The sequence below is a fragment of the Callospermophilus lateralis genome, unplaced genomic scaffold, assembly GCF_048772815.1.
Source record: "Callospermophilus lateralis isolate mCalLat2 unplaced genomic scaffold, mCalLat2.hap1 Scaffold_89, whole genome shotgun sequence".
In the NCBI taxonomy this organism is placed as follows: Eukaryota; Metazoa; Chordata; class Mammalia; order Rodentia; family Sciuridae; genus Callospermophilus; species Callospermophilus lateralis.
Window position 1 is genome coordinate 2674518 of NW_027517018.1, and position 22869 is coordinate 2697386.

Here is a 22869-nt window from a genome sequence, read left to right on the forward strand (position 1 = left end):
AAATTACCAAAGCAAAGCTGTGGCATTGAGAACAGAATGCAAAGTTCCAAACAGAGTTCCCAAAGGAGAGATAAAGGAAAAGGCAACGCTCAGAGGAAAAAATGGCTGAGATCTTTCCAGAGCTGAAGATATGAGCATTTTCATGGTGCAAACTCTGAATTTAGTGAGGGAACAATAAAAGGCACAGGAGAGGTTGGTTAAGACTGCCTTAGGTTCTCAACCATGCTTCATCCCTAAGAATCTAAGGGATCCAGTCTGCTCCTCTGAGCCGTTCCTGAGCCCCTGAGTTGGGGTTTACAGGTGAGGCTGGGGCCTGGGAGGGAAGGACCTCATTTCCTGACAGAGTAGACAGCAATAACGCAGGTCGTGATGGGCAGGGGCCTCTAGGTTCTGGTCATTACTGCTGACAGCGGACCTGTACACACAGCTGTCCCCCTGATCCATGGGTTTTCCCTCTGTGGTCTCAGCTGCTCTCTTTCAAAAACAGGCAAGAAGGGTAACAACATACACAAAGATACTTTGAGAGACTACTTTCATAAAATCTTTATTATAGTATATTGTTATAATTGTTCTATTTTATTATTAATTATTGCCATTAATCTCTTTATTGTGCCAAATTTACAAGTTGAACTTTACTGTTTGTGGTTTCAGGCAACCACTGGGGTTCCTGGACCATGTCTCCTATGGATGAATGGTGGCTAGGGATAGAACCCTCCATATTGTGGAATTACTAAATGACTTAAACGGCTTCACTCTTAACAGTTTAAAAATGTTTCCTTCCTCTGACCATGGAGATCTACCAAACTCAGTATTCAAGTTCTCAAATTTTCTGCATCTATAAACACTGGTAATTCAATTTTCTGATGAGATAATATGGTATTTTTTTTCCTTCAGAAAAATAAAACCAGTTCACAAGTCAATATATTTTTATCTGGATAAATAAACAGAAACAAACTTGAAGAATGTCAAAACTAAAAATATAATTTCAGTTTCTGTGAGTAATTTGGTTATTCCCAAAACTAATGTTCCTGCTCCAAGTACTCCTTAATATCACTGCATCAGATCTTTCATTTAATTTAAACATAAAATGAAATATAGCTTATAAAACTAATGTATTTAAAAGTAGAACCTTTTTTAGGCTTGAAGGAAACAGGTGTTAAGTTGGAAAAACTCTTTTAATAGACTAAAATAATTTTATGTGTATTTACAGATTTCTAGAGAGATGAACACTTTAACTTAGCTGTTAGATTGGGCACATTTAAATCAGCAGAAGCCAGAGGGGGAAATGCATTTGAATGTCTTTTAGGGAGATAAGTCCAGGTCTGTCCTCCTCTGCTCTCAGCCCAGGGAGAGGTATTGTGTACGTCCTTGCCCTCTGACTTCTCTTTGGGTTTAATCAGCAGGACTCAGGAGAGACTGGGATGTTTACTCCCCACCATTTATAGTGCTGTGCCAGGGTTTAGTAGGGACCTTCTAACAAAGAACACAGCAGCACATGGGCAGTGAGGGTCATTCCCAGAATCCCCCACACAGAGTGAAGCCTGCTACACACTGGACCCTCTCCTCTCTGCTTGTCTCCATGGTATTGGAAACCACTCCTGCTGTATCACCGAGCCTCTGTCCCTCCCAAAGTCTGCCTTTTATTCACGTAAACACATTTTACTTTTTTGATATTGATGTAAGAATATCTCAACTGTCTGTACCCAATTTTCCTATGTAGATTCAACTCATGCCACAGTGAATTGAATTCACTGCAAGACAGCAGGAGATGAGACCCCGGGCACATAGCTTTTCTTCAAGTGGAATTTTCATATCCTCAAAAGAAAAAAAAAGGTACTCAAATATTTAACATCTTTTTCTATTCTGATTAAAATATCAGGCCCTGTGCACATTCCATACAGTTGTGGGAACAGGAGGCTGGAGGAAGGCATCTAGAAAGTTTGGTTTGGCATTCTGATATATTACATTTCTTAAGTTCCTCTGCCACACATAAAAAATAATCCTATGCGGTTCCCCCCAAATATGCAACTCTTATTATTTTGCAAATGTTGACTTGTTTCATTTGCTTATTAAATTTGTTCTTCCCAAGGTTTATTCTTTCTTAATGTTTACTTTTATTAACATGTAGTAATGTACATATTTAGGGAGTGCAGCGTAATACTCTAATGCCTGCGTGTACCTCGCATAGATCAATCAGAGTAATTATCTTTTCCATCTTGTTATCATTTCTTTTTGTTTGGAACCTTGGAGTTCTTCATAGAAACAGTGAAGAGATTATTGTGAACTAGAGTTTATTTTTTCTAAGCACAAAAGGACTTTAAAGCCATGGTATATTCCAGGCAGGAACTCTAGCGCTCTCTCCTCTTGGTGCCCACTCTCCATGAACTTAATGGCTCTGGATCCTCTTTTGTGGGTCTGCCTCTCTTATTCCTATCCAGAAGGGCACCAGGAAAGATCTGAGCCTGAGTTTAAAGGCACAGCAGATGAAATAAATTGTAGTCTAGGGAAATGAGCTCAACTACTGGTTGGTCAAATCAGAAAGAAAATTAGTCTAGATGCTAATGATGATGTGTGCTCAGCATGTTGCGAGGCACACGATCAACTCACGCCAAGATGAGAGAAAGGTAGGAGATATTAACGATTTTAAAGCCAAACTGGGGAAACTGCAACCCACAAAGTTAGCCACAGGACTGATAATTAAATACTCTGCTAAGTCATTTATTTTTCTAGGTTAATTTTTAAATCATTACTGAAACGAACAAAAGACATATTTTTAACTTGGTGGAATTACATAAATTATTTGAGATTTTTTTCTAATTAGTACATCTTTCTCTTAGCTTGTCTTTCTCTTCATATATTCTACCAAGCACTTGGGGAAGAAATTTTTAATCCTTGTTTTTCCTTTCAATACAGTATACATGTTACATTTGAATATTTTGTCTGCTACTCTCTATACAAATAGATAAGATATGATGCATTTTTTTAAAAAAAGCATTTATTTTTTAGTTGTAGTTGGACTTAATAACTTTATTTCACTTATATATTTTTATGTGGTGCTGAGGGTGGAACCCAGGGTCTCCCATGTGCAAGGCGAGCGCTCTACTGCTGAGCCACAATCCCAGCCCCAAGATGCAATGCATTTTAACCCATAATTGATACCAAGAAAAGTTCCATTTCCTTCTCATCTTTTGCCTCTGACCCTAGTGGCAACAGGCATGAGAGTCACTCGGGGAGTGTATTTTCCTTGTGAAAAGTAGAAAGTATTCTTCTACTCTTTGCTGCTTTTCAGTTTTCTTTTTCTTTCAATGAAATCTCACCCTGAAGCCCAATATATAAACAGAAAAAAAGCAGAAGCTTCAAGTCTCTCAGGGTGGTTTTAACAATGGCTGTTTTATCTCTTGCAATTCTCAAATGATGCTATGAGTTATGGATGACTGTTACTCTATTCTAACTGAGCCTTGGAGAGCTTTAATGACTTGCTTAAGAACATGCAGCAGTGAGATAGCAAAGCCCAAACTGCATTTTTTCCATCAACACATAGTTTGTGCATGTCACCCATGTGCCCGATATTGCTCTGTGAGCTTGGGAGATATCATTAAACAAACACACAGAGTTCCTGTCCCTTGTGGAGCTTATACAGTAACCTACTAGTTTTGAAGGCAGAACTGTCTAATTCCAAAATGGTAGAGCCTTAACTAGAAAATATGAGTTTCCACTAGCATTACTTGATGTCCTTCAGTCAAATACTCTTTCCTGACATGGCTAAGAGATACCATTCCATTTTCATATAGAATATTTTTACCTGGATGAGTCCTTGTCAGTTTAAATTGATATGGAAAAAAATTAGCATCTCCTTGCCCTCATGCTCTCCATTAACTACCATCAACTTTCAAGACCCCTACAATGCTTATAAGCCCACAGTTCTCTTCTATGTAACCTCTCCTTCATTTGTCTCCAGTATTTCACAAGGTACAACCAGATTGGGGATATGATTCTGCCATTATGGCTCATACAGGGCAATTATCCATAGTGGGACTGTGTCTCAGTCCAACTCCTTCACTGAGGAGAGTCACATGTGTTCATTTCTTTAAATTCCCTTTTCTCTTTCACATGAGAGATCACATTGGACCCTTGACTTTCTAGGTCTGGCTGATTTCACTTCGCACGATATTCTCCAGTTCCATCCATCTACCAGAAAATGCTATAATTTCATTCTTCTTTAAGGCCGAGTACTCCATTGAATATGTATTCCACATTTTCCTTATCCATTCATTTGCTGATGGACACCTGGGATGCTGCCATTCTCGTCTGTTATGAATCAAACTGCTATAAACATTAATGTGGCTGTATCACTACAGTATACTGATTTTAGTTCTTTTGGATAAATACCAAGGAGTGGGATATCTGGGTCACATGATGGATCTATTCCTAGTTTATTGAGAAATCTCCATACTGCTTTCCAAATTGGTTAGTAGTAATTTGCAGTGCTACTGATGATATATGAGTGTACCTTTCCCCCACATCCTTGCCAGCATTTATTATTTGTATTCTTGATGATTGCCACTCTAACTGGAGTGAGATGAAATCTCAATGTAGTTTTGATTTTCATTTCTCTGCTTCTTAAGATGTTGAACATTCTTAATATTTTTCATATTGTTAGCCATTTGCATTTCTTCTGAGAAATGTCTGTTTAGTCAATTTTCCCATTTATTGATTTGGTCATTCCTTTTTTTTTCTGGTGTTAAGTTTATTGAGTTATTTATATATTCTTGTTATTAATCCCATGTTAGAGAAGTAGCTGGCAAAGACTTTCTCCCACCTCTCCATGTTTTTAGTTACTTCCTTTGCCATACAGAAGTCTATGTCTCATCCTGCACAAAAATCCACTCAAAGTGGAATAAAGACTTAGGAATAAGACCAGGAACATTGCAACTTCTAGAAGAAAACACACAGTCAACACTCTACAATATGTGTACAGGCATTCATTTTGTTAATAAGATTCCCAAATCTCAAGAAACAAAGCCAAGAACCAACAACTGGGAGCTCAATTTCAATTACAAATTCAGGTATTGCCCCTGAATGGCCTGTATGCAGAGCCTCACTGCTCCAGTGCTGTCTCTGTTTAATTTGATAATATTTATTCAGGCCAATGCTATGTGGTTATAGGGAACAGAAACTCTCTTGAAGCTGCTCAGATAGAAAGGGGGTTCACTGTCAAGAAGGACAAAGCACTATGAAAAAGGATGTAAGAAGTCCACTTGAGAATTGGGCAGTTGTCAAAGAGCTCTTCTATTTTACTCTTTTAAGGTTGTAGGGACCTTGTTTCTCTCCTTGTGAGGATGAAGTGGGGAGATATCTGCTCTATCTCATCTTTGCAGACATAATTTTTCCTACATGCCAATGGCCTAAGAAGTGTGAACTTGGCTACAAATATGACATATGACCACATGGCCCTCATTAACTATAACCTCTGTATTCCTTACTTAAATATCTCACATAAGAATCTGACTGGGTCAGCTCACTGTGCAGACCAGTTGACTTTGGTCACATGGTCACTGGGATACAACCACTGGAGACTGTATTGGGGAGTGGAGGGGTACGTGGCTGTGTCATGCTAATATGGCTATGTTAGTCTGACACTGAATCAGCAATTACACATGAGGGCAGTTTCCTAAGAAGCCAGCAGTGGGTGGTGGGGATGAAGTCACAACCATGACCTCTATAACAGCATTGCTAGATAAATCTTAAAATGTGTTTATCTCACCACTTCCTAATTCCACTGTTCCCTATGAAATATGGGGTACAGTTCACGTAGTTCCTCTTACATTCAAAGTCATCTGTGACCTGCTCTCCTATGCCTCGGTGGGCATCATCTTCAGTGTAACCTTGGTTTTGTACACAGCCTCTACTCCTTTACTCCTCCAAAATGCTGTGCTCAATCTGGAATGTTCTCAGTACCTCTACATTCATTTCCTTTCCCTCCAAAGTCCTGGTTAAACCTTCCTACCATCTGGAAGTCTGTAAAGCTGGGTCATCCTTCTTCCTCAAACACTTCTTGCTCAGGTGAACTATTCCTACTTCATTATATTAGGTCTTATGATGCCCTCTCTTTTGGATATTTCATCTTATTTCACCATACATCAAGGTCTCTGGAAACACAAATTATACTACGGGCAGCTGAATTCTCTAGAATTCAGGAGAGAATCTCACAACCAAGGACATAAGACCATAGCTGGAGGAAGGTGACTTTCTACTGACATAGCCATCCAATGATAGGACCACAGCCTTTCAATCTCACCCTCAGTTTTCAGTCAATCCATCATAAGATCTGGCTGACAGTGCCCATGACTGCCTTTCATATTCACTGTTTTGTTCCTTTTCCACCCCAACTAAGGTGGTACTCATGCCCCTGGCAGGGTTAAATTAGGTATGTACTAATAATCAGATGGCACAATGTGTGGGTAAGAAAAGAGCAACCCAGAACAGAATTCATATAAGTTGTCATTGTTCAGAAGAAGTTTTAGTGAAAGAAGCAAAGTAGCGTGGTAACATACAAACACAAGTTAGTTTACCTCATAGCCAAGCAAATGTCCATTGCTCAACTTCCAAGGAATGGTGTTCCACAAAACTTCAATTTCTGAAGAAGACAGGCTATGGGCAGAGACTTCAGTTGGGGCCATTGTAGGCTCTGTTTAGGAATAGAAATTGAAAACCAATGATCATTTCTGCAGTTGAATAAAACAATCCTTTGACATCCTTATTTTTGAGAAAGCATTTTAACATAAGTGGAACTTTTATAGTCATCCCATAAAAATATTTGAAAACAAGCACCATGTCTTGAAAACACAGACACTGATCTATTGCTGAGGACGAGGTGGCCACAGTGCCACAGGGGTTTTCCTTGCTCAGCGCCCACAGCAACCTGTGCCTTCCTCTCTTGCACCTCTTTCTCAGTATTTCCTTCTTCCCTCTGTTCTCTCTACCCCTTTTTCCCCTCTCTTTCACCCCACACCAGCTGCTTGGGAACTCCTATACTACTTTCTTATTTGGGTCAAACAAAGTCAAAGTCAAGTTCAAGTAAAGTTCATTTACTCAGCAAGCACTGAGTGCCTAATTTCACACAAGGGGCGGTGTGAATTTGGATACTGACTCTTTTGAAGGAGTAGGTAGACATGCCCATGTGATCTCCAGTAAGAACCCCTTTATAATGAACATTCTTGGGGATTCATGGGAATCTCATAAGGCTCAATGATAAAGTCTTCCTCTGATTCACTGAAATGTCTGAGTGTATTTCCAACAAGCCCCTCATTTTTTTCTTAGGCAACTAAATATCTTTCTTATGTGTGAACAGACAGCCCTTTGACCAACTCCTCAGAGTGATAAGGATGATTCAGGAGAAGGGAGGTGAGGGGCACAGGAATAGGCCAAAGGCTAAGTCTGTTCCCTACTTCCCACAGCCAGTTCTCAGGCCCTAGATGCTGAGGGCAGACAGTGTCTGATGTCCTCCTGCTGGCTAATTTCCATCACTTCCCAGACTCACAACCTGCCCTTGTAATTCCTGGAAGCTCTTGGAAATGGGGTCTGGTTATGAATGCAAGACTCTTTCTTTTGCAAAGATGCCTATAATACCTGTTTTTATCCTTTTCAGAACTCAATGGGAAATGAGAAGACAAGAATAAGGGTGGCCGTCCTCCGTCCTCAGAAATATGGAGTCTATTTTTAGGAATGATAACTGTGGACCTTTTTTTTTCAATTTACTGCCAGTTCTGAGGTTAGGAGAGACACTGGGATATACTGCATGAGCTCAGAATGCTTAAGGCCAATGGCCCTGGGTTAAAATCCTGGCTCTTACTACAGAGTTTTGGCAGATTTATTCATCTCTTTCATCAGGCTTTCATTTTCTAATTTGTAGATGGGAGACTTTTCATTTGAAAATTCTAATTAGGTAACTCCTGGCAGATGGCAACCATGCAATACAGGTTGGCCCCTAACATCTTTGTTAGGTGGAACCACATGAGGTGGCCAATATTCAGTTGCTGTTATCTATAAAATAGTGATTTGCTATCATTTTCTAGAGTGATCTTGAGATGTCTCAGAATGTGGAGCAGATTTAAAAGGAGAGAATGACTCAATGGTTTTCTAGTGAAGTGTGTGTGTACACAGCAGAATGATGCAATGAGGCCAGAGTGACAGGTACTCATATCCCTCAAAGGTTCACATTGTACATCTCTTGGATGGCATCTTGGCCCTCGCTTTCTGTCTTGCTAGTGACCGTTTCTCAGTTGCAGAAACCACAACAGAACTTTGAACTAGGGTAGCTTCCAGGGACTATTTTATTCTTCAACCAAGAAGAACAGGGTTGCAACCAATTGTTAGATTCTCTGTCTCTCGAGTCTTACACTTCAAGTCAGTTATGGTTAATCTTTATGACCTGCCCTGGGGACATAACCACAAGTTTGATTACTGTTGACTTGAGGAAAAAAAATACCCCTAAAGCCACAGAGAATTTTCTAGTCAGGTTTGAGCACAACTAGCTTATCAATATACAAACTTGTTTCCCACACCTTCTTCTGCAGAGAACACTGTTGTCACTGGGCTAAATGGGCCTTCACCTCTGTTATTATAGACACCCACTTTGACTTCATAGGGTGAAAATGGCATGATGCTTTCTTTCCTGAAGACGTATCTTGGGGTGTCAGGGGATGTCACCACTGTCTGGATCCAGTTGGTAACCCCAAGAGGGCGAAAAGCAACCACATACCCAAAACCTTCACCATTCTGCAGCTCTTCAGGGACTGGCTGTAAAGAAAAGGCACATTCTGTCACCCTTAAAGACAAGGGCATAGCAAAGTGATGAGTCCTCATCCTTAGTGTTTCCTATGAATTATCAAATAATAACCTTCACCGTATCAAGTTGGAGATTTTAAAAAGAAGAGGAACAACAGGGGCACATTTAATTCAGCTGATTTTTAAGAGACATATAATACTTTTACCAGGCACCGAGGTACTGAGCTAGACTTCTCAGTGATTATTTGACATATGAGTGTCTTTAAGTCCACGTCTGGGTTTCTAATAACCCATACTCTGAGTCTAACATACTAGATATTTTAAGTCAAATAAAAATTATCAAATCCCTAGTGTTGGTTTTATGGAAAGAAATCATACCTTGATACAGTGATTAAGTACAAAGGAGCAAAAAAAAAAAAAAAAAAAAAAAAGAAGAAAGAAAGAAAAGAAAAGAAAAGAAAAAGAAAAGCAAAAGAAAGTAAATACAGCTTACTGAACTCAAGGATGCATGGACTCATGCGAAAAATTCTATTGGCATTTATCACAAGCTCATGATGCTTTATTTGTTTGTTAACATATTCAATTAATATAAATAAATTTAGTGCTAGCCCCCCCTATTTCTTACATGTTAATTACATTTTCCCCCTAACTTGACAAAAGCAAAGGATAAAAGATGGTCAGGAAAGAAATATAGAACTCAAGCACCTGTGGGGATGTGTGACATCATCAGCAGGACATTCCAGGAATGCAAGTAGAGCAGTGAGGAAACCTCAAGAGTCAGCAGCCAGGAGTTGACTCTCACCCTCTGTTTAGCAACCAGGTGTCCATGTGCAAATTACTATCTTTGTGCCTCAGTGTTTTAATATATAAATGTTCCAAGAATGAAATAAGAAAACTTTTGCAAAATGACAGGAACAGTGATTAGCACTGAAATATTTGCTACCGGTGCTACCAGCAGTGGCAACAGCGGTACCATTATCAGCAGCAATAGCAACGCCAGCATCAGAACCCACATCACAAGCACCACTGATAGTACCACCAGTACCACCAACACAGGCACCACAATTCCCAGCACCAGTGTCACCAGCACTGGAGACATGAGAACCAGTAGCACCTGTTCCATCAATAGTACCACCACCAAAACAATGACCCACACCACCAGTACCAACACCTCCAGCAGCGGCACCTGTGCCACCAGCTGTATCACCAGCACCATGAAAATGAGCACACACACCATCAGCACCATCAGCACCAACACCAGAATAACTACATCTGCACACCAGTGACACCATGAATACCTGTGTTCCCAGCACCACTACTAGCACCTGTGCCACAAAACCCACCACCAAAAAAACCAGTACCAATTGCACCACTACTACAACCACTACCACCACCAGCCCCCACATCACCAGTCCATCCCCAGCACCACTGTCACCAACCCGACGACTCGCAGCAGCATTAGCAGCACCGCCTCCATAAGCACCAACAAAAGCGCCAGGCCCACCAGCAGCAGCAGCAGGGTAGGAGCCAGCAGCAGCCAAAGCTATCTCATTCATAGCAGGACCACCAGCATCAGCATCACCATAGCACCAGCACCAGAAGCAACACCACCTGTGCCACCTCCAACACGGGTGTTATTGGTAGATCCAGTACCAGCACTAGAACCAGTACCAGAACCACCAGCACCCCCAGCAACTGCACAGACTCAATGTGCAGTACCCAGTTCATTCCCCCAGCAACATCTCCATTAGCATCACCAGCACCACCGCTATGACCGCCACCAGCCCTAGTGCCATCAGTACTATTACAAGAGCACCGTGAGCACCAGCACCACCAGGACCATTCCTCCAGCATTACTAGTGCCACCAGCTCAAGGACCAGCACTACCATGGCAACAACATCACGTTCAGTACCACCAACAGCGCTGACACCATTACTAGTATCAGCAGCACCAGAATCTGCACCACCGGTATCAGTACACTGTTCGAATCAGGAACATCACTATAAGCACCATCACCAGCGTCACCAGCATCACCAGCATCGCCAACATCGCCAGCACCATCACCAATATTACTACTAGGACTAGCACCAGTACCATTACCACCAGAACCACCAGTGCTACCAGCACTAGCGTCAACTATAGCATCCTTAGAAGGAGCACCATCAGTACCAGCCCTGCAGCATCACTAACAGCATGGACACCACCCAGGAGGCCATAAGGATCATGAAAATAGGAGCACTCTCATGAGGGAAGTGCTGCCTGGACACTTACATCCCAGGTGATCTCCAGTTCAGACCGGCTTCCGCCTCCACTGACTTCAGAGGGAGGCACTTCAGGAACTGCATGGGTCAGAGAGAAAGAGATGAAACCCTATTTGCATGTAGCAATATTTATCCAAAAGAAGACTCATTGTTGCTTTTAAAATACATGAAGGAGCTTCATCATTGACACATTACACACACACACACACACACACACACACACACATTCACAGATGCCTTAGGTAACGACCTAATGTACACACACACACACACACACACACGTGCGTGTATATATCCCATATGTATACATTCACAGATGCCTTAGGTAACAATGTAATGTATATTGCATGAAATTATGAAATATTTTGGGTGAGATCATCAGATGATTTTATTTTACCTGAAATTATAAAACATTTAAAACCTCTCAAGAGGTAATACAAATGAAACTTATTTGAAAGGGACATTGTGACTGGTGTGAAGGCTAATAAAATATGGAAAATGGATTCACCAGGGACGCTGGGAAACCACTCCAGCATGAACCCTGAACTGTGGCTATTCCAAGCAGAGACATGAGTTTCAGAACAACAGTGGCTTTATGGAGGAAGGATACAGACTGGGACCCTCCCATCCTGGTAGGAGGTATTTATAAACCTCAGGCAGGCATCGACTTTCACACTTCTGCTGAGAACTTTCCTTTAGTAAACTCAATGACACAGCTAGCATATAAATTCTTTGAAGGTGGGTCTTTGTCATGCCCCTAGCTGTATCTGCAAAGTCTGCAAAATGCTGAGCACACAGTAGACACTCCTGAATACGTGCCGTGTGAACAAATGAGCAGGCTGTAGGCAGGCACCGGCCCCCATGTCTCCTAGTACCTGCCACATGTACCACGTGCACTGTGCCAGTCAAACGGCGTCACTAAAATGTGGAGACATATCCTTGGACTTTATTTTGACTTAGTTAGCTCCTAAAGTGACATGCTTGCTGTTTCAAATATTCTATTAGTTAATATTAATTAATATGCAGATTATGAAAAGGAAAGTTTACGTCCCCTCAGCTGTCTCAATAATGTGATACTGGGTATGCATTCCACTTCTAAGTCTTAAAATTAGGATAATTTTAGGATCATAAAGCCATTTATATTAATAGTTACCTTACATGGAAATTAATAACAATAATTCTTACTTAATTGAACAGTTGAGAAGCCAAAATTGTTTGAGCTCGTGTGTGTTCACTGAGCTCGGTGACAGAATGAGATTTCCTAGCAGCAAAAATTCCAAATGCCATTGTTTTGCCAATTTGTCAATGTTTGTTTTAAATGAAAACAGCTCTTTCCTACTAACAGGGTAACGATGTCAGATAGTAATTATAACCTTAAATGACAAAAATGTATTCACTCAACATGCACTAATGATGGTCTAGGAGGGATTGAACTCCTGGAAATGTCATACAACATCAGAGTCACTTACATGGGTTGACTAAAGCCATATGGCAGATTTCATTAGAAAAGTCAGATAATTGTGACACTGCATTATGGATATGGAGTTCCCACTGGGCCTGGAGACCAGGGCCAAGGGAACTGGAGATGCACACCCAGGGACATCTCTTCACCCATTACTCAGAAAACAGAAACACTAACCTGCCTCTTCAGTTCTTACTTTTTCTGAGGGTAAACTGGGTTCTCCACCTCCGATTTTGTTACTGGCTACAACCCAAAATTTGTATTCCACCCAGGGGTTTAACTCCACTACGGTAGCTGTGTGTGTTTTCCCATCGATGACCTCAGGCACTACAAAGGAACAGTTCAGAGTTGTCAGAGTCTGTGGTGCCCAGCAAGGCCTTGAAATCCTTTCCTAAGCAGGGACAGTGGCTGCCTCTCCCCTTACCTGTTGTAACAGTTTTCCAGCCCACAGAGAAAGGTGTCCTTGCTTGGATAGCGTAGGAGATAACCGGACTGTGGTTGTCTGTGCCTTCTTTCCAAGACAGCTGGGCTGTGGTGTCTGTGATTTCTTCAACCTTCACATATCCTGGTGGTCCAGGTGAACCTAAAGAATGTGAGTACGCATACCACTGTCACCCACTTCCACCAAAGTGAAGAGTATGTCCTGTGACCACTTCAGTACCTCCATGAGGTCCCCGTTTAGAAAGTGCTTAGTGACAAAGGCCAGGTACCTAGTAATAATATCCCCTGACACATATTTCCATTGTTAGATCTTAAATCTGGATAGAAGGCCATAATCCCCCATGCTCCCTTGTGACTGTATGTAGGATTCCTGTTCCTTCCAAATGCAGTGCCCCTGGCTTTGGATACACTGACTTTCCCTTAAACCCAGTGGTTTACCTCTGTAGTTCTCAGCTTGTTATCTAGTGATGTTTTAATTCATGATTCACTCTGGTCATTTTCCATCCCAATAGCAACAGTACTCTGGACAGTAGCTTAGGTTGGCAAATTTTCTCAGGAATCCTGAATAAATAATCCTGATTCTTTTAGAAGGACATACACACACTTGCACGCGCACACACACCATATTCTCTCGCGTGCACGCACACACACACACACACACACCCCATATTCTCTCTCCTATTTAATCCATATGCTGATTGATGATTGATGGCATGCTCAAGAACATATCAGCTTGGCAGCCATCCCCGTCACAGTGAGAGCTATTTGAAGGGCAGAGTCAAGAATCTTGTTTCTCTGAATTGACACTCATCTGAATTGTTGTATTTGCTGGCAAGAGGAGGACTCAAATCAACACTATAATTTGCATGTTCACATTCCCTCTCATCACGGCTCTCCCTCCAGTAAGGAATGATCAGCTAAGATGTGAAGGTAGGAAATCCAGGAGGCATTCCTGTTACCTCTCACTATGAGCTCGGCGGCAGAGGAGACACTGTCCACTCCCGTGTGCACCATGCAGACGTACTTCCCGCTGTGCGTCAGCTGGATGTTTCTGATCATTAGATCACCTGAGGAACTCTGTTGGGAAAACCGGTAATGGACACACCGTTATTTTTAAAACACAAAGAATTTTGGAGACTATGGCCCAGAAACACATGGCGACGGAATCTGTATTTAGAGTAAAAACTAAAGTGGGACTAGACAGAGGATGCAAGAAGGGAATGAACGGAAATAACACCAAGTTAAAAACCATACATGACTGCAGATAAATATTTCTGCAGACAAATAAATGACTAGCTCTCCCCAGGGGCATTTATGGTTTCAAAAATAAATGAGGGCAGAGATTATAGTCTCAGAGTCTATTTACTTCCACCAGGGTGACACTTCTTTTATATCCACCGCTCAGCATCAGCTCAACTGTTTTCTCTGGTTCCAACCCCACTGCAATTATCTGCCTGAGAAGAAGCAGAAACCATTTAGGTATCTAGTGGGAAATAAATGCAGCACGACACAGGGATTACCACAGTTGAACACTGTTCTAAACACATTGGAGGTCCATTCCAATGATTCATACAGAAACTTTTACAGCAGGAGAAAAATTCCTAAGTGATACAAATTTGAGTTCCTTCTTAAAAGCACTACCTTTTTAAAAATAAGATAATTCATTCAAAAACTATTTATTAAGCAACTACTACACTTCAGTTGCTGGGTATACAATGATGAGGGGAGAAAACAACAGTCCTTATATTCACTGAGCTAACAGCTGAGAGAGGCAGTCATCAAACAATGACATAAAACAATGTCAAATTACAGTGTAACTTAAGATCAGAGAACACAGAAGAGTCTATGGTTTTCGAGGGTTTCAGTGAATGAACCGACGGGCCCAGGCATGCGATGTAATCAGAAGTCTTGAAAAAAGAGGGTGAAGTGGTCTACACGGGCACATATCTACATGCAAAGCACTTGAGGACACAATCAATTTGTTTGACTCAAGAAGGGTAGGGTAGTGGCACACACCTGTAATCCCAGAGGCCCAGGAGGCAGAGGCAGGAGGATCATAAATTGGAGGCCAGCCTCAGTGACTCAGTGAGAAACTAAGGAACTTAGTGAAACTTTGTCTCAAAATTTAACAAGTGTTTGTGTGTGGAGTGGAGCATTGCAGATGAAATTCTGTGGTTCAGCACCACTGGGTTCAATCCCCATTACCAGGGGGAACAGGGGGGTTGCTAAAAGGGTTTCAGGAATAGGGATGTCAGGAATGTAGTTAATCTACAAACTCTTTATCTGTCCCCCAAAATTAAAAGTTCACTATAGTCAACATCAAATGCATAGTTACATCAAAATGACAGTATTTTTTTTCCTTTTTGGGCTAATTTTATAATTTCTAAGTTTGGCTAGAACCATTTACCCCTTTTTTCATGCTGGGGATTGAACCCAGAGCCTTAAACACACTAAGCACACACTCTACCACTGGGCCACATGCCCAAGCCCTAGAATCACTTTCTTATTGAAGTATTTGTTCACCTAGACATACACATTTCTTTTAGGAAAAAAAATACACATTTTTGAAACATGCTACAGGTACAAGCAGCAAACAGATTAATAAGCCAAATCATCTTTGACATGAATGTTAAGGGAAAATGTAGCGTGTACTGAATTAAACAGAAGAGGATCTTATTAACTTTTCCCCTGTATTTTCTGAGGTGATGACACTAATGAAATTTGGGATGCAATTTAAAAGCCACTCTGCACTGAAAGGCAAGCAGTATGTGATGTGATAACCCATGCCAGGAGAAAGTAAATGAACAGCGGATCATCACTAATTACAGGCGGGCTCGAAGCACACTGTGGTGTCTGCCATGTGCTAAGAACCGAGGTGCAGTGCAAACTTCAGAATCGGGGAGCGTCTTCCATGTTGCCAACAGAGCCTCAACTTTGAGTGAAACAGATTATCACAAATACTAATTCCTTAGTAAGCACTCTGGATATAAATGCTGCCACTGGACTGCCAAGAAGCATAATTTCCCAGTATAAGGGAAAAAAATACATTTTGATGGCTATTTGGAAGGCAAGGTTGACTAGGCGGGCCTCCTCCTTTTTATCACTTTATGCAGTCTGTGACTGCAGAGCCACCCAAATTAATCATCGGTCCCTTCACAGGCCTGCTTTCCAAACTCTGACACCTCATGTAAATCACACCCAGGTGCCTTGAAAGCAATCAACCTATAGGTTCCTCCTGGAATCTGGTTGGTGCTTTCCTTTGTGAAGGTCCCCAAAGGAACTGATGGTGACATGACTCGCCTCTGCATTTATGATCAAGCAAATTAAACCTTGCCCCCACTCACCCTGGACAGCCTCCTCAGGGTCACCTTCCTTACACACATACTCTGCTCAGGCAAGGAATAGAAAACGTAGGCAGCTACTGAAGATGGAAACAGGACCAAGCTGGGACATTGTGCTAATTTTTCTTACTAACAGTGGTTACAGTCACTTGGTTGTCTGAACAGGTGATATTTAAGGCAGGTAAATGTCATCTGTTCATATCAGAATTTGCTTGACTTTCTTTTTTTTTTTTTTTTTGGCGGGGGGAGGTTCTGGGGATTGAACTCAGGGGCACTTGACCACTGAGCCACATCCCCAGCTTTATTTTGTATTTTATTTACAGACAGGGTCTTTCTGACTTGCTTAATGCCTGGGATTTTGCTGAGGCTGGCTTTGAATTCACAATCCTTGGGTCTCCAAAGTGCTGGGATTATAGGTGTGCCCCACTGAGCTGGGCTAAGAATTTGCTCAACTTTCTTTGGGAGGGGATGTCCTAGTGTGCCTCACTAGAAGTTGGTGATGTCAAGATGCTTTTACCAGAGACTTCAACTCAGTGTTTTCTACACTTTGGTCACTACAGTTAAATTTACAGCTTTATATGACACATCCTATGAATGGAAGTTCTGTTATTCACTTGATGTTTTCTTAAACTGGTTAGCTTTCTTTAATTAATATGGAAACAGATAGGGAAAATGTATATTTTTGACCTAAATGGGAGTTTGCTCACCAAAATAAGTTAATGGCAGAAATGAACACAGTGAGTAGAAAAAAAAATATGAATGGACACTGTCCAAGATAATGCATATGGACAGCAGCTGAATGGTGTTAAAGTCCCTGAGCCAGAGACCTTTGCTCTGCTAATTTAAAAAGGAGATTGGCAAGTGTTAGACACTGTTATCAACAAATTCAACACTATAGTTAGCCACTATTCTGAACTTAAACTCATGATTGAAAAAAAAAATTGAAAATGGATGGTTTCTATGTCCTATTATTTAGAGCTGCATATCTAGGACCTAAATCCTATCATTCTCAATGCTGGTTGTGCTATAAATTTACCTGAGGAATCTTTAAAAAGTACCAGAAAAGCCTAGGCCACATCCCAGGATAATGAAGTCAGAATGAACTGGAGACAGGAGACCCTCTAGGTGACTCTAATAAGCCATTAGGGTGCAAAGCTCATTAAACCTCCTGGAATTTGACATTCCTAATCTTCATTCCTCTTGGAAACAGAAGGCTTACAATAACCACTCTGATGTCCCTCAACTCTGAAATGCTATAATAAATAAATTAATGAAATAATTATTAGGCTGGGCTGGACATTGCTGGACACAGGCTGACAACAGCACTCCTATACAGAGGGTCCTCCTGGGAGGGAGGCATGAAAACTAGCGTTCGTGAAGCCAGCAGAGTGTGTCAGGTTGGGGCCAACTCCCTTGATGTTGCCTTGTTTGCTGTGCTCATTGTAATTTAGAAATAGTCACCCAAGTCACTCAACAGTGATAAATTTCTATAAATGCACATGGAAACTTACTATTACTCAATCTGTACCACTCTAGGATTTCTGTTGATGGATGTGATGATTCTGGCATATTCCAAGTCAAGGAGCTTATCCTGGAGAGTAAATTAACTCAGGGATCAAATCTCACTGTTTTGTTTTTCCCTATAGTGAATGAACAAAGTGCACTGAAAGCAGATCTGTCCCTTGTAGAATGGTATGGCTGTGTGGAAGAAAGGGTCCACTGATGCAAAGGAATAAAAAGCTATTTTCTCATGGCCACATTAACAAATTCTGCTGAGTTCCTTAGGTTTACTTCTGGCACCAATTCATTTTGCTATGTAATCGTTTACCCCCAAATTTAGTAGCTTAAATTAAAAAAACACTTATTGTGCTCAGGAAACAGCAGAGAAGAGTGGAGCCAGCTCCTTAGTGCTGCATAGCTTCTTGGGGAGATGTACCTGGGGACTGGCAAGCTCATCCACAAGACGGGCAACTTGGGGTTGGCCATTGGCTGGGACTTCAGTGGGACTGATGGCTGGGCACCCTGGTTCCTCTTAAAGTGAATCCCTGCACACTCTACTTTGGCTTCCTCATAGTCTAGTGGCTCAGTTTCAGAGCCATTGTGCTAATGGAACCAGGTAGAAGAGCATGTGTTTTGGGGAGTTAGCCTCGGAATCCGATGGCACTGTTCCTGGGGTTCTTTATTAGTCAGGGAAGTCACAAAGGTCTTCTGGGTTTCAACAGGGGAGGAATGGCTTTATTGCAGGTGGAGAGGTGTTTGTCAAAGTCATGCTATAAGGAGAACTCATTGTATAAAGCAGGCTGTGGCCACCATCTTTGGAAAACACAATCTGCCTCACCACAGGTTTCTTCCACACCTGCCGTACAGCCAGTGCTTGGGACGGATGACCCACAGGGACCACAGAAACAGGTTTCCATACCTTCCACTATAGCTTTGGGGTCTCTCACATGGAGATCTGAGGGAGAGAAAGTTGTAACTTGTGGCTATGTACTTGCCAAGAGTCACCCTTGTGGGCTGGCCTTAACTGAATGTGCCAAGAACCTAGAATAGGTTAAAAAAAAAAAAGAAAAGAAAAAAACAACAAAGAAATAAAAGAAAAACCCTAGACTAGACACCCTTTCTTTTAAGTCAGAAGCCTGTATATGGACCAGATAAAGAACTCCCAAGGGCTCAAAAAGTATAAAATTATACCCTCTCCCAGGAGAGTTGCTCCCAAAGAGATCACAGTGTTTTCCTTACAATTGCAGTCGATTATATTCCAGCCATTTTCCAGATATTTCAGAAGTATAGATTTTTCATCTCCAAGTCATATTGAAAAAGATAAAATAGGAAAGACTAGGTTTGATATTAAATGTGACTATCAATAGACTTTTTTTATGATAAAGAACATGTTCTAAAATTTTAAGGTTGGTATAAGAAAAAGGGATTGAAAAAATCAGAGTGTTTCTATAATAATAATTTTTTTGTTGTTAAAAACCAACCACTTAAAATTTCTGGTGTTGGAGTCTAAATTTTTAAATCACCCCAACTGATCTATTCATTCTTTACTTGCATGTCTATGTTCTAATCAATTAAATGGGTATAATTAAATATCACATCTTATACAGTACAATGATTTTCTAAATTAGAACATAAAATATAAGCCAGCCTGATTAGAAAATTGGCCAGTTGCTCTGACTTCTGGTATCCAGTCACCACATAAGGAATTTAGAAGTTGCCACTCTGTCTTAACAACAGGTAAAAATCTAAACACACTTAAAAAAATTAATTCTTCTTAGCTACAGCAAGGAAATATGGTCACAGGGCAGACTGTGTCCCTCAACACTGGAGATGTAACTGGGCAGATGCAGAGATCCACATGTAGAAGGCTCCCTGGAAACCTCTGCTGGAGTAGGAAACCTGGCTGTTACTGACAACCTGCAGGACAGGCTGAGGGGATAGCTCTGGGGACCCAGTCATAGAGGGGTCCCCACAACCTCAGCGTTACTTCCAAGTCTACTAAGTCCTTGTAGAAAATACTGGAGAAAAATTCCACACAGTTCTGGCAGAAGCAGGGGAAAGGAACATCCCAGACTGTTTTACTCTCCCTTAAAAGGTCTGCCTTCAGGAGCAAGTAGCCAGCTTGGTCTGATCAGAGCCTAACCTACTAGGGGGAGGAAATATCAAACTCCACCTCCTCCAGCCATCCTGTCCCATGTTAAGAGGGCGGGGGGAAATGGAAAAGAACAAGAGAAGTTTAGAGTCTAGGGGTGCGGGCTCACTTAAAAGATGGAGCCCTCCCTCCCATATACCTCGTCCATCGGTCTCTTATTCAAGGCCTATTGATCTCATTGCCATTTTCTAGTACATCATATGTGCCTTTCACCAAAGTTACAGGCACATAAAAAGGCAAAAATCCAACCAAACAACAAAATAAGGTTTGAACAGGCAAAACAATCAGGGTAGGAGTGATGGTATGATCAGACTAGGAATTGAAAACCATGATGAATACTAAGTGCTCCAGTGGGGAAAAAATAACCACAGGTGAACACAGGAATGCTGCAAGCAAACCAATGGAGATCTCCGGAAAAAATTAGAAAGAAGAAGATGCCAGATGAGATTATTGAGAACACAGACAATGACAAGAGCTGGCGAGGATGAGGGGAAAAGCACACTCAGATTGTTGGCGGGACGGCAAGTTAGTGCCATCGCTTTGCAAAGTAGTATGGAGATTCCTCCAAAGACTAGAAATGGACCACCATGTGGCCCAACTGCCAAGGAATGAAACCACTGTGTGACCCAGCTGCCCCACTCCTTGGTGTTTATCCAAAAGATCTCAAACCAGACACTGCAGTGATACTGCCATTTCAAAGTTCACAGTGGCACAATTCACAGTAGCCGAGTTATTGAATCAGCCAGATTAATGGGTCAAGAAAATATAATATATATACACACACACACACACACACACACACACACACACAATGAAGTTGTATTTAGCCTTGAAGAAGAATGAAATTATGGCATTTCCTGGTAAATGGATGAAAATAGAAACATCATGCTAAGTGAAATAAACCAGATTCAGAAAGTCAAAGTTTGAATACTTTTCTGTAGGTGTGGAAGCAAGAGCAAAATAAAGGGGGAAAAAAGATGAAGGTGGATCTCATAAAAGCAGCGGGAAGATCAGCAGAGTAGAGGAAGGAGATTGAGGGGGAAGAAGGAGGAGGGATAGGAAAGGGAGGAAATGTGGAATGAAACTGACCAAATGATGATGTGTGCATGTACGAATACAGCACAGTGATTTCTACTTCTATGTATATCTATAAAGCACCAATTAAGAAACATAAAAAAATAACTAGAAGGACCTGTAGAGTGTAGCAAGGGAAATGGGGAGGCAGGAACAGAGGGGCAGAGTAAGCCCTGGGCACTGAAATGGAGCCAATTATATTCCATACATGAATGTTTATGTGGAAATGGTCCCCAATATTATGTGCAACTATAAAGCACTAATATAAATATTATGTAAAAAAAGAATCTCCAGAGACTAAAACACTGTAACAGAAGTGGAGAAACCTTTTAATGGGCTCATTAAAGGAGAAACCAAGCTGAGCAAAAACCTCTAAGTCCGAGGACATGACAATAGGAGTTTAAAATCACAAATGGACTGAAAGGAAACAGAACCATTTCCAAAGACTGTGGCACAATTACCACAGGTGCAGAGTATGTGGGATGGAAACAGCAGAAGGAGAAAAATGTGTGAAGGAACAGAAAAAAAATACGTGTTTGATATGAGAATTTCCTCAAATAAATTTCAGACACCAAATCGCAGATGCTTTGTAAAGGCCAGCCCCAAGCAGGACAAATGCAAAAACCCAAACACACCAAAGTATGACTGGGCATATCCCATCCCAATGTTAGAAACCACAAATGGAGAAGAGCTCGTTATCTAAAGCACTGAGAGAGAAGCACTGCTCTTCAGAAGTACTCCTGCAGCTAGTGAAATTATTCTTCAGAAATGAAGGAGCAAAGACTCTTGGGACAGAAAAAAAAAGGAGACCTGGGCATGGTGGCGCACGCCTGCAATCCCAGTGGCTCAGGAAGCTGAGGCAGGAGGATTGAGAATTCAAAGCCAACCTCAGCAACTCAGTGAGGCACTAAGCGACTCAGTGATACCCTGTCTCTAAATAAAATACAAAATAGGGATGTGGCTCAGTGGTTGAGTGTCCCTGGGTTCAATCCCTGGTACCCCCTACCCCTGAAAAGAAATTGGAGAATAGGGCTTCAGGAGACTGGCCTTGCAACAAAGAATAGAAGTTCTTGACAGGGAAGGAGAAATGTATATCAGTCAGAATTCTGAATGTACAAAAAGACAGGAAGAGTGCCAGAGAAGGGGTCAGTGGAGGCAATACAAACCCTTATTTTCTTCTTCTTATTAATTTATTAACAAATAATACTTTGCACAAACTGACAGAGACCATGTATTAGATTTGGTGTGTCTGTGTGTGTGTGTGTGTGTGTGTGTGTGTGTGTTTGTGCGCACACACACACAGTGGTGCTTATATGTGCTCCTGTGTAAGTAAAATGAATGGCAATGACACAGAAAAAGAAAGGGAAAAAACTAGTTTTTTTTTTTAATCATATGGTACTTGTGTTATTAGATTTTATTATGAGGTACCTTTATTATAAGCACTACCTATGAAATGAACTTGAAAATGATCTCAAAGCACTCTGGAAATGGACTTGGATTAGTTATGTCTGTACATTGCAAACTTTAGATCTACCACTTAGAAAAAAGATGCAGCATAATTGATATGTTGTTATGGGTCCTAGTCTGCCTGGGTTTATTTCTGAAGATCTGAAGACTATGAAATTCAAGGTCAGGGTGTCTGGAGAGCACTTTTTTTCAGATTCTTTGATGGTGCCTCTCTATATCCTCCAGTGGTAGAAGAAACCAGGGGTGTCTCTTGGGCATTAACCTCATCCCACTCAGGAGGGCTCTGTTCCCATAATCTCACCACCTCCTCACCTGCCAGACCACCACTGTAGGAGTTAGAGGTTTCAACACAAAAATTTCAGAGGAGAAAACAAATATTTGTC

At 41.4% G+C, this 22869-nt stretch overlaps 1 protein-coding gene across 1 annotated transcript in view; it reads right to left on the reverse strand.

The window, feature by feature from the left end:
- LOC143641197 (contactin-3-like) overlaps positions 1-22869 on the reverse strand; it is a 51313-nt gene that overhangs the window by 5450 nt on the left and 22994 nt on the right. Inside the window, exons 5-10 of the mRNA XM_077108541.1 lie at positions 13912-14029; positions 12936-13094; positions 12689-12838; positions 11060-11127; positions 8565-8799; positions 6573-6688 (exon numbers count right to left, since the gene is read on the reverse strand). Coding sequence (XP_076964656.1) covers positions 6573-6688; positions 8565-8799; positions 11060-11127; positions 12689-12838; positions 12936-13094; positions 13912-14029 — 846 coding nt within the window. The remainder of the gene's footprint in view (positions 1-6572; positions 6689-8564; positions 8800-11059; positions 11128-12688; positions 12839-12935; positions 13095-13911; positions 14030-22869) is intronic.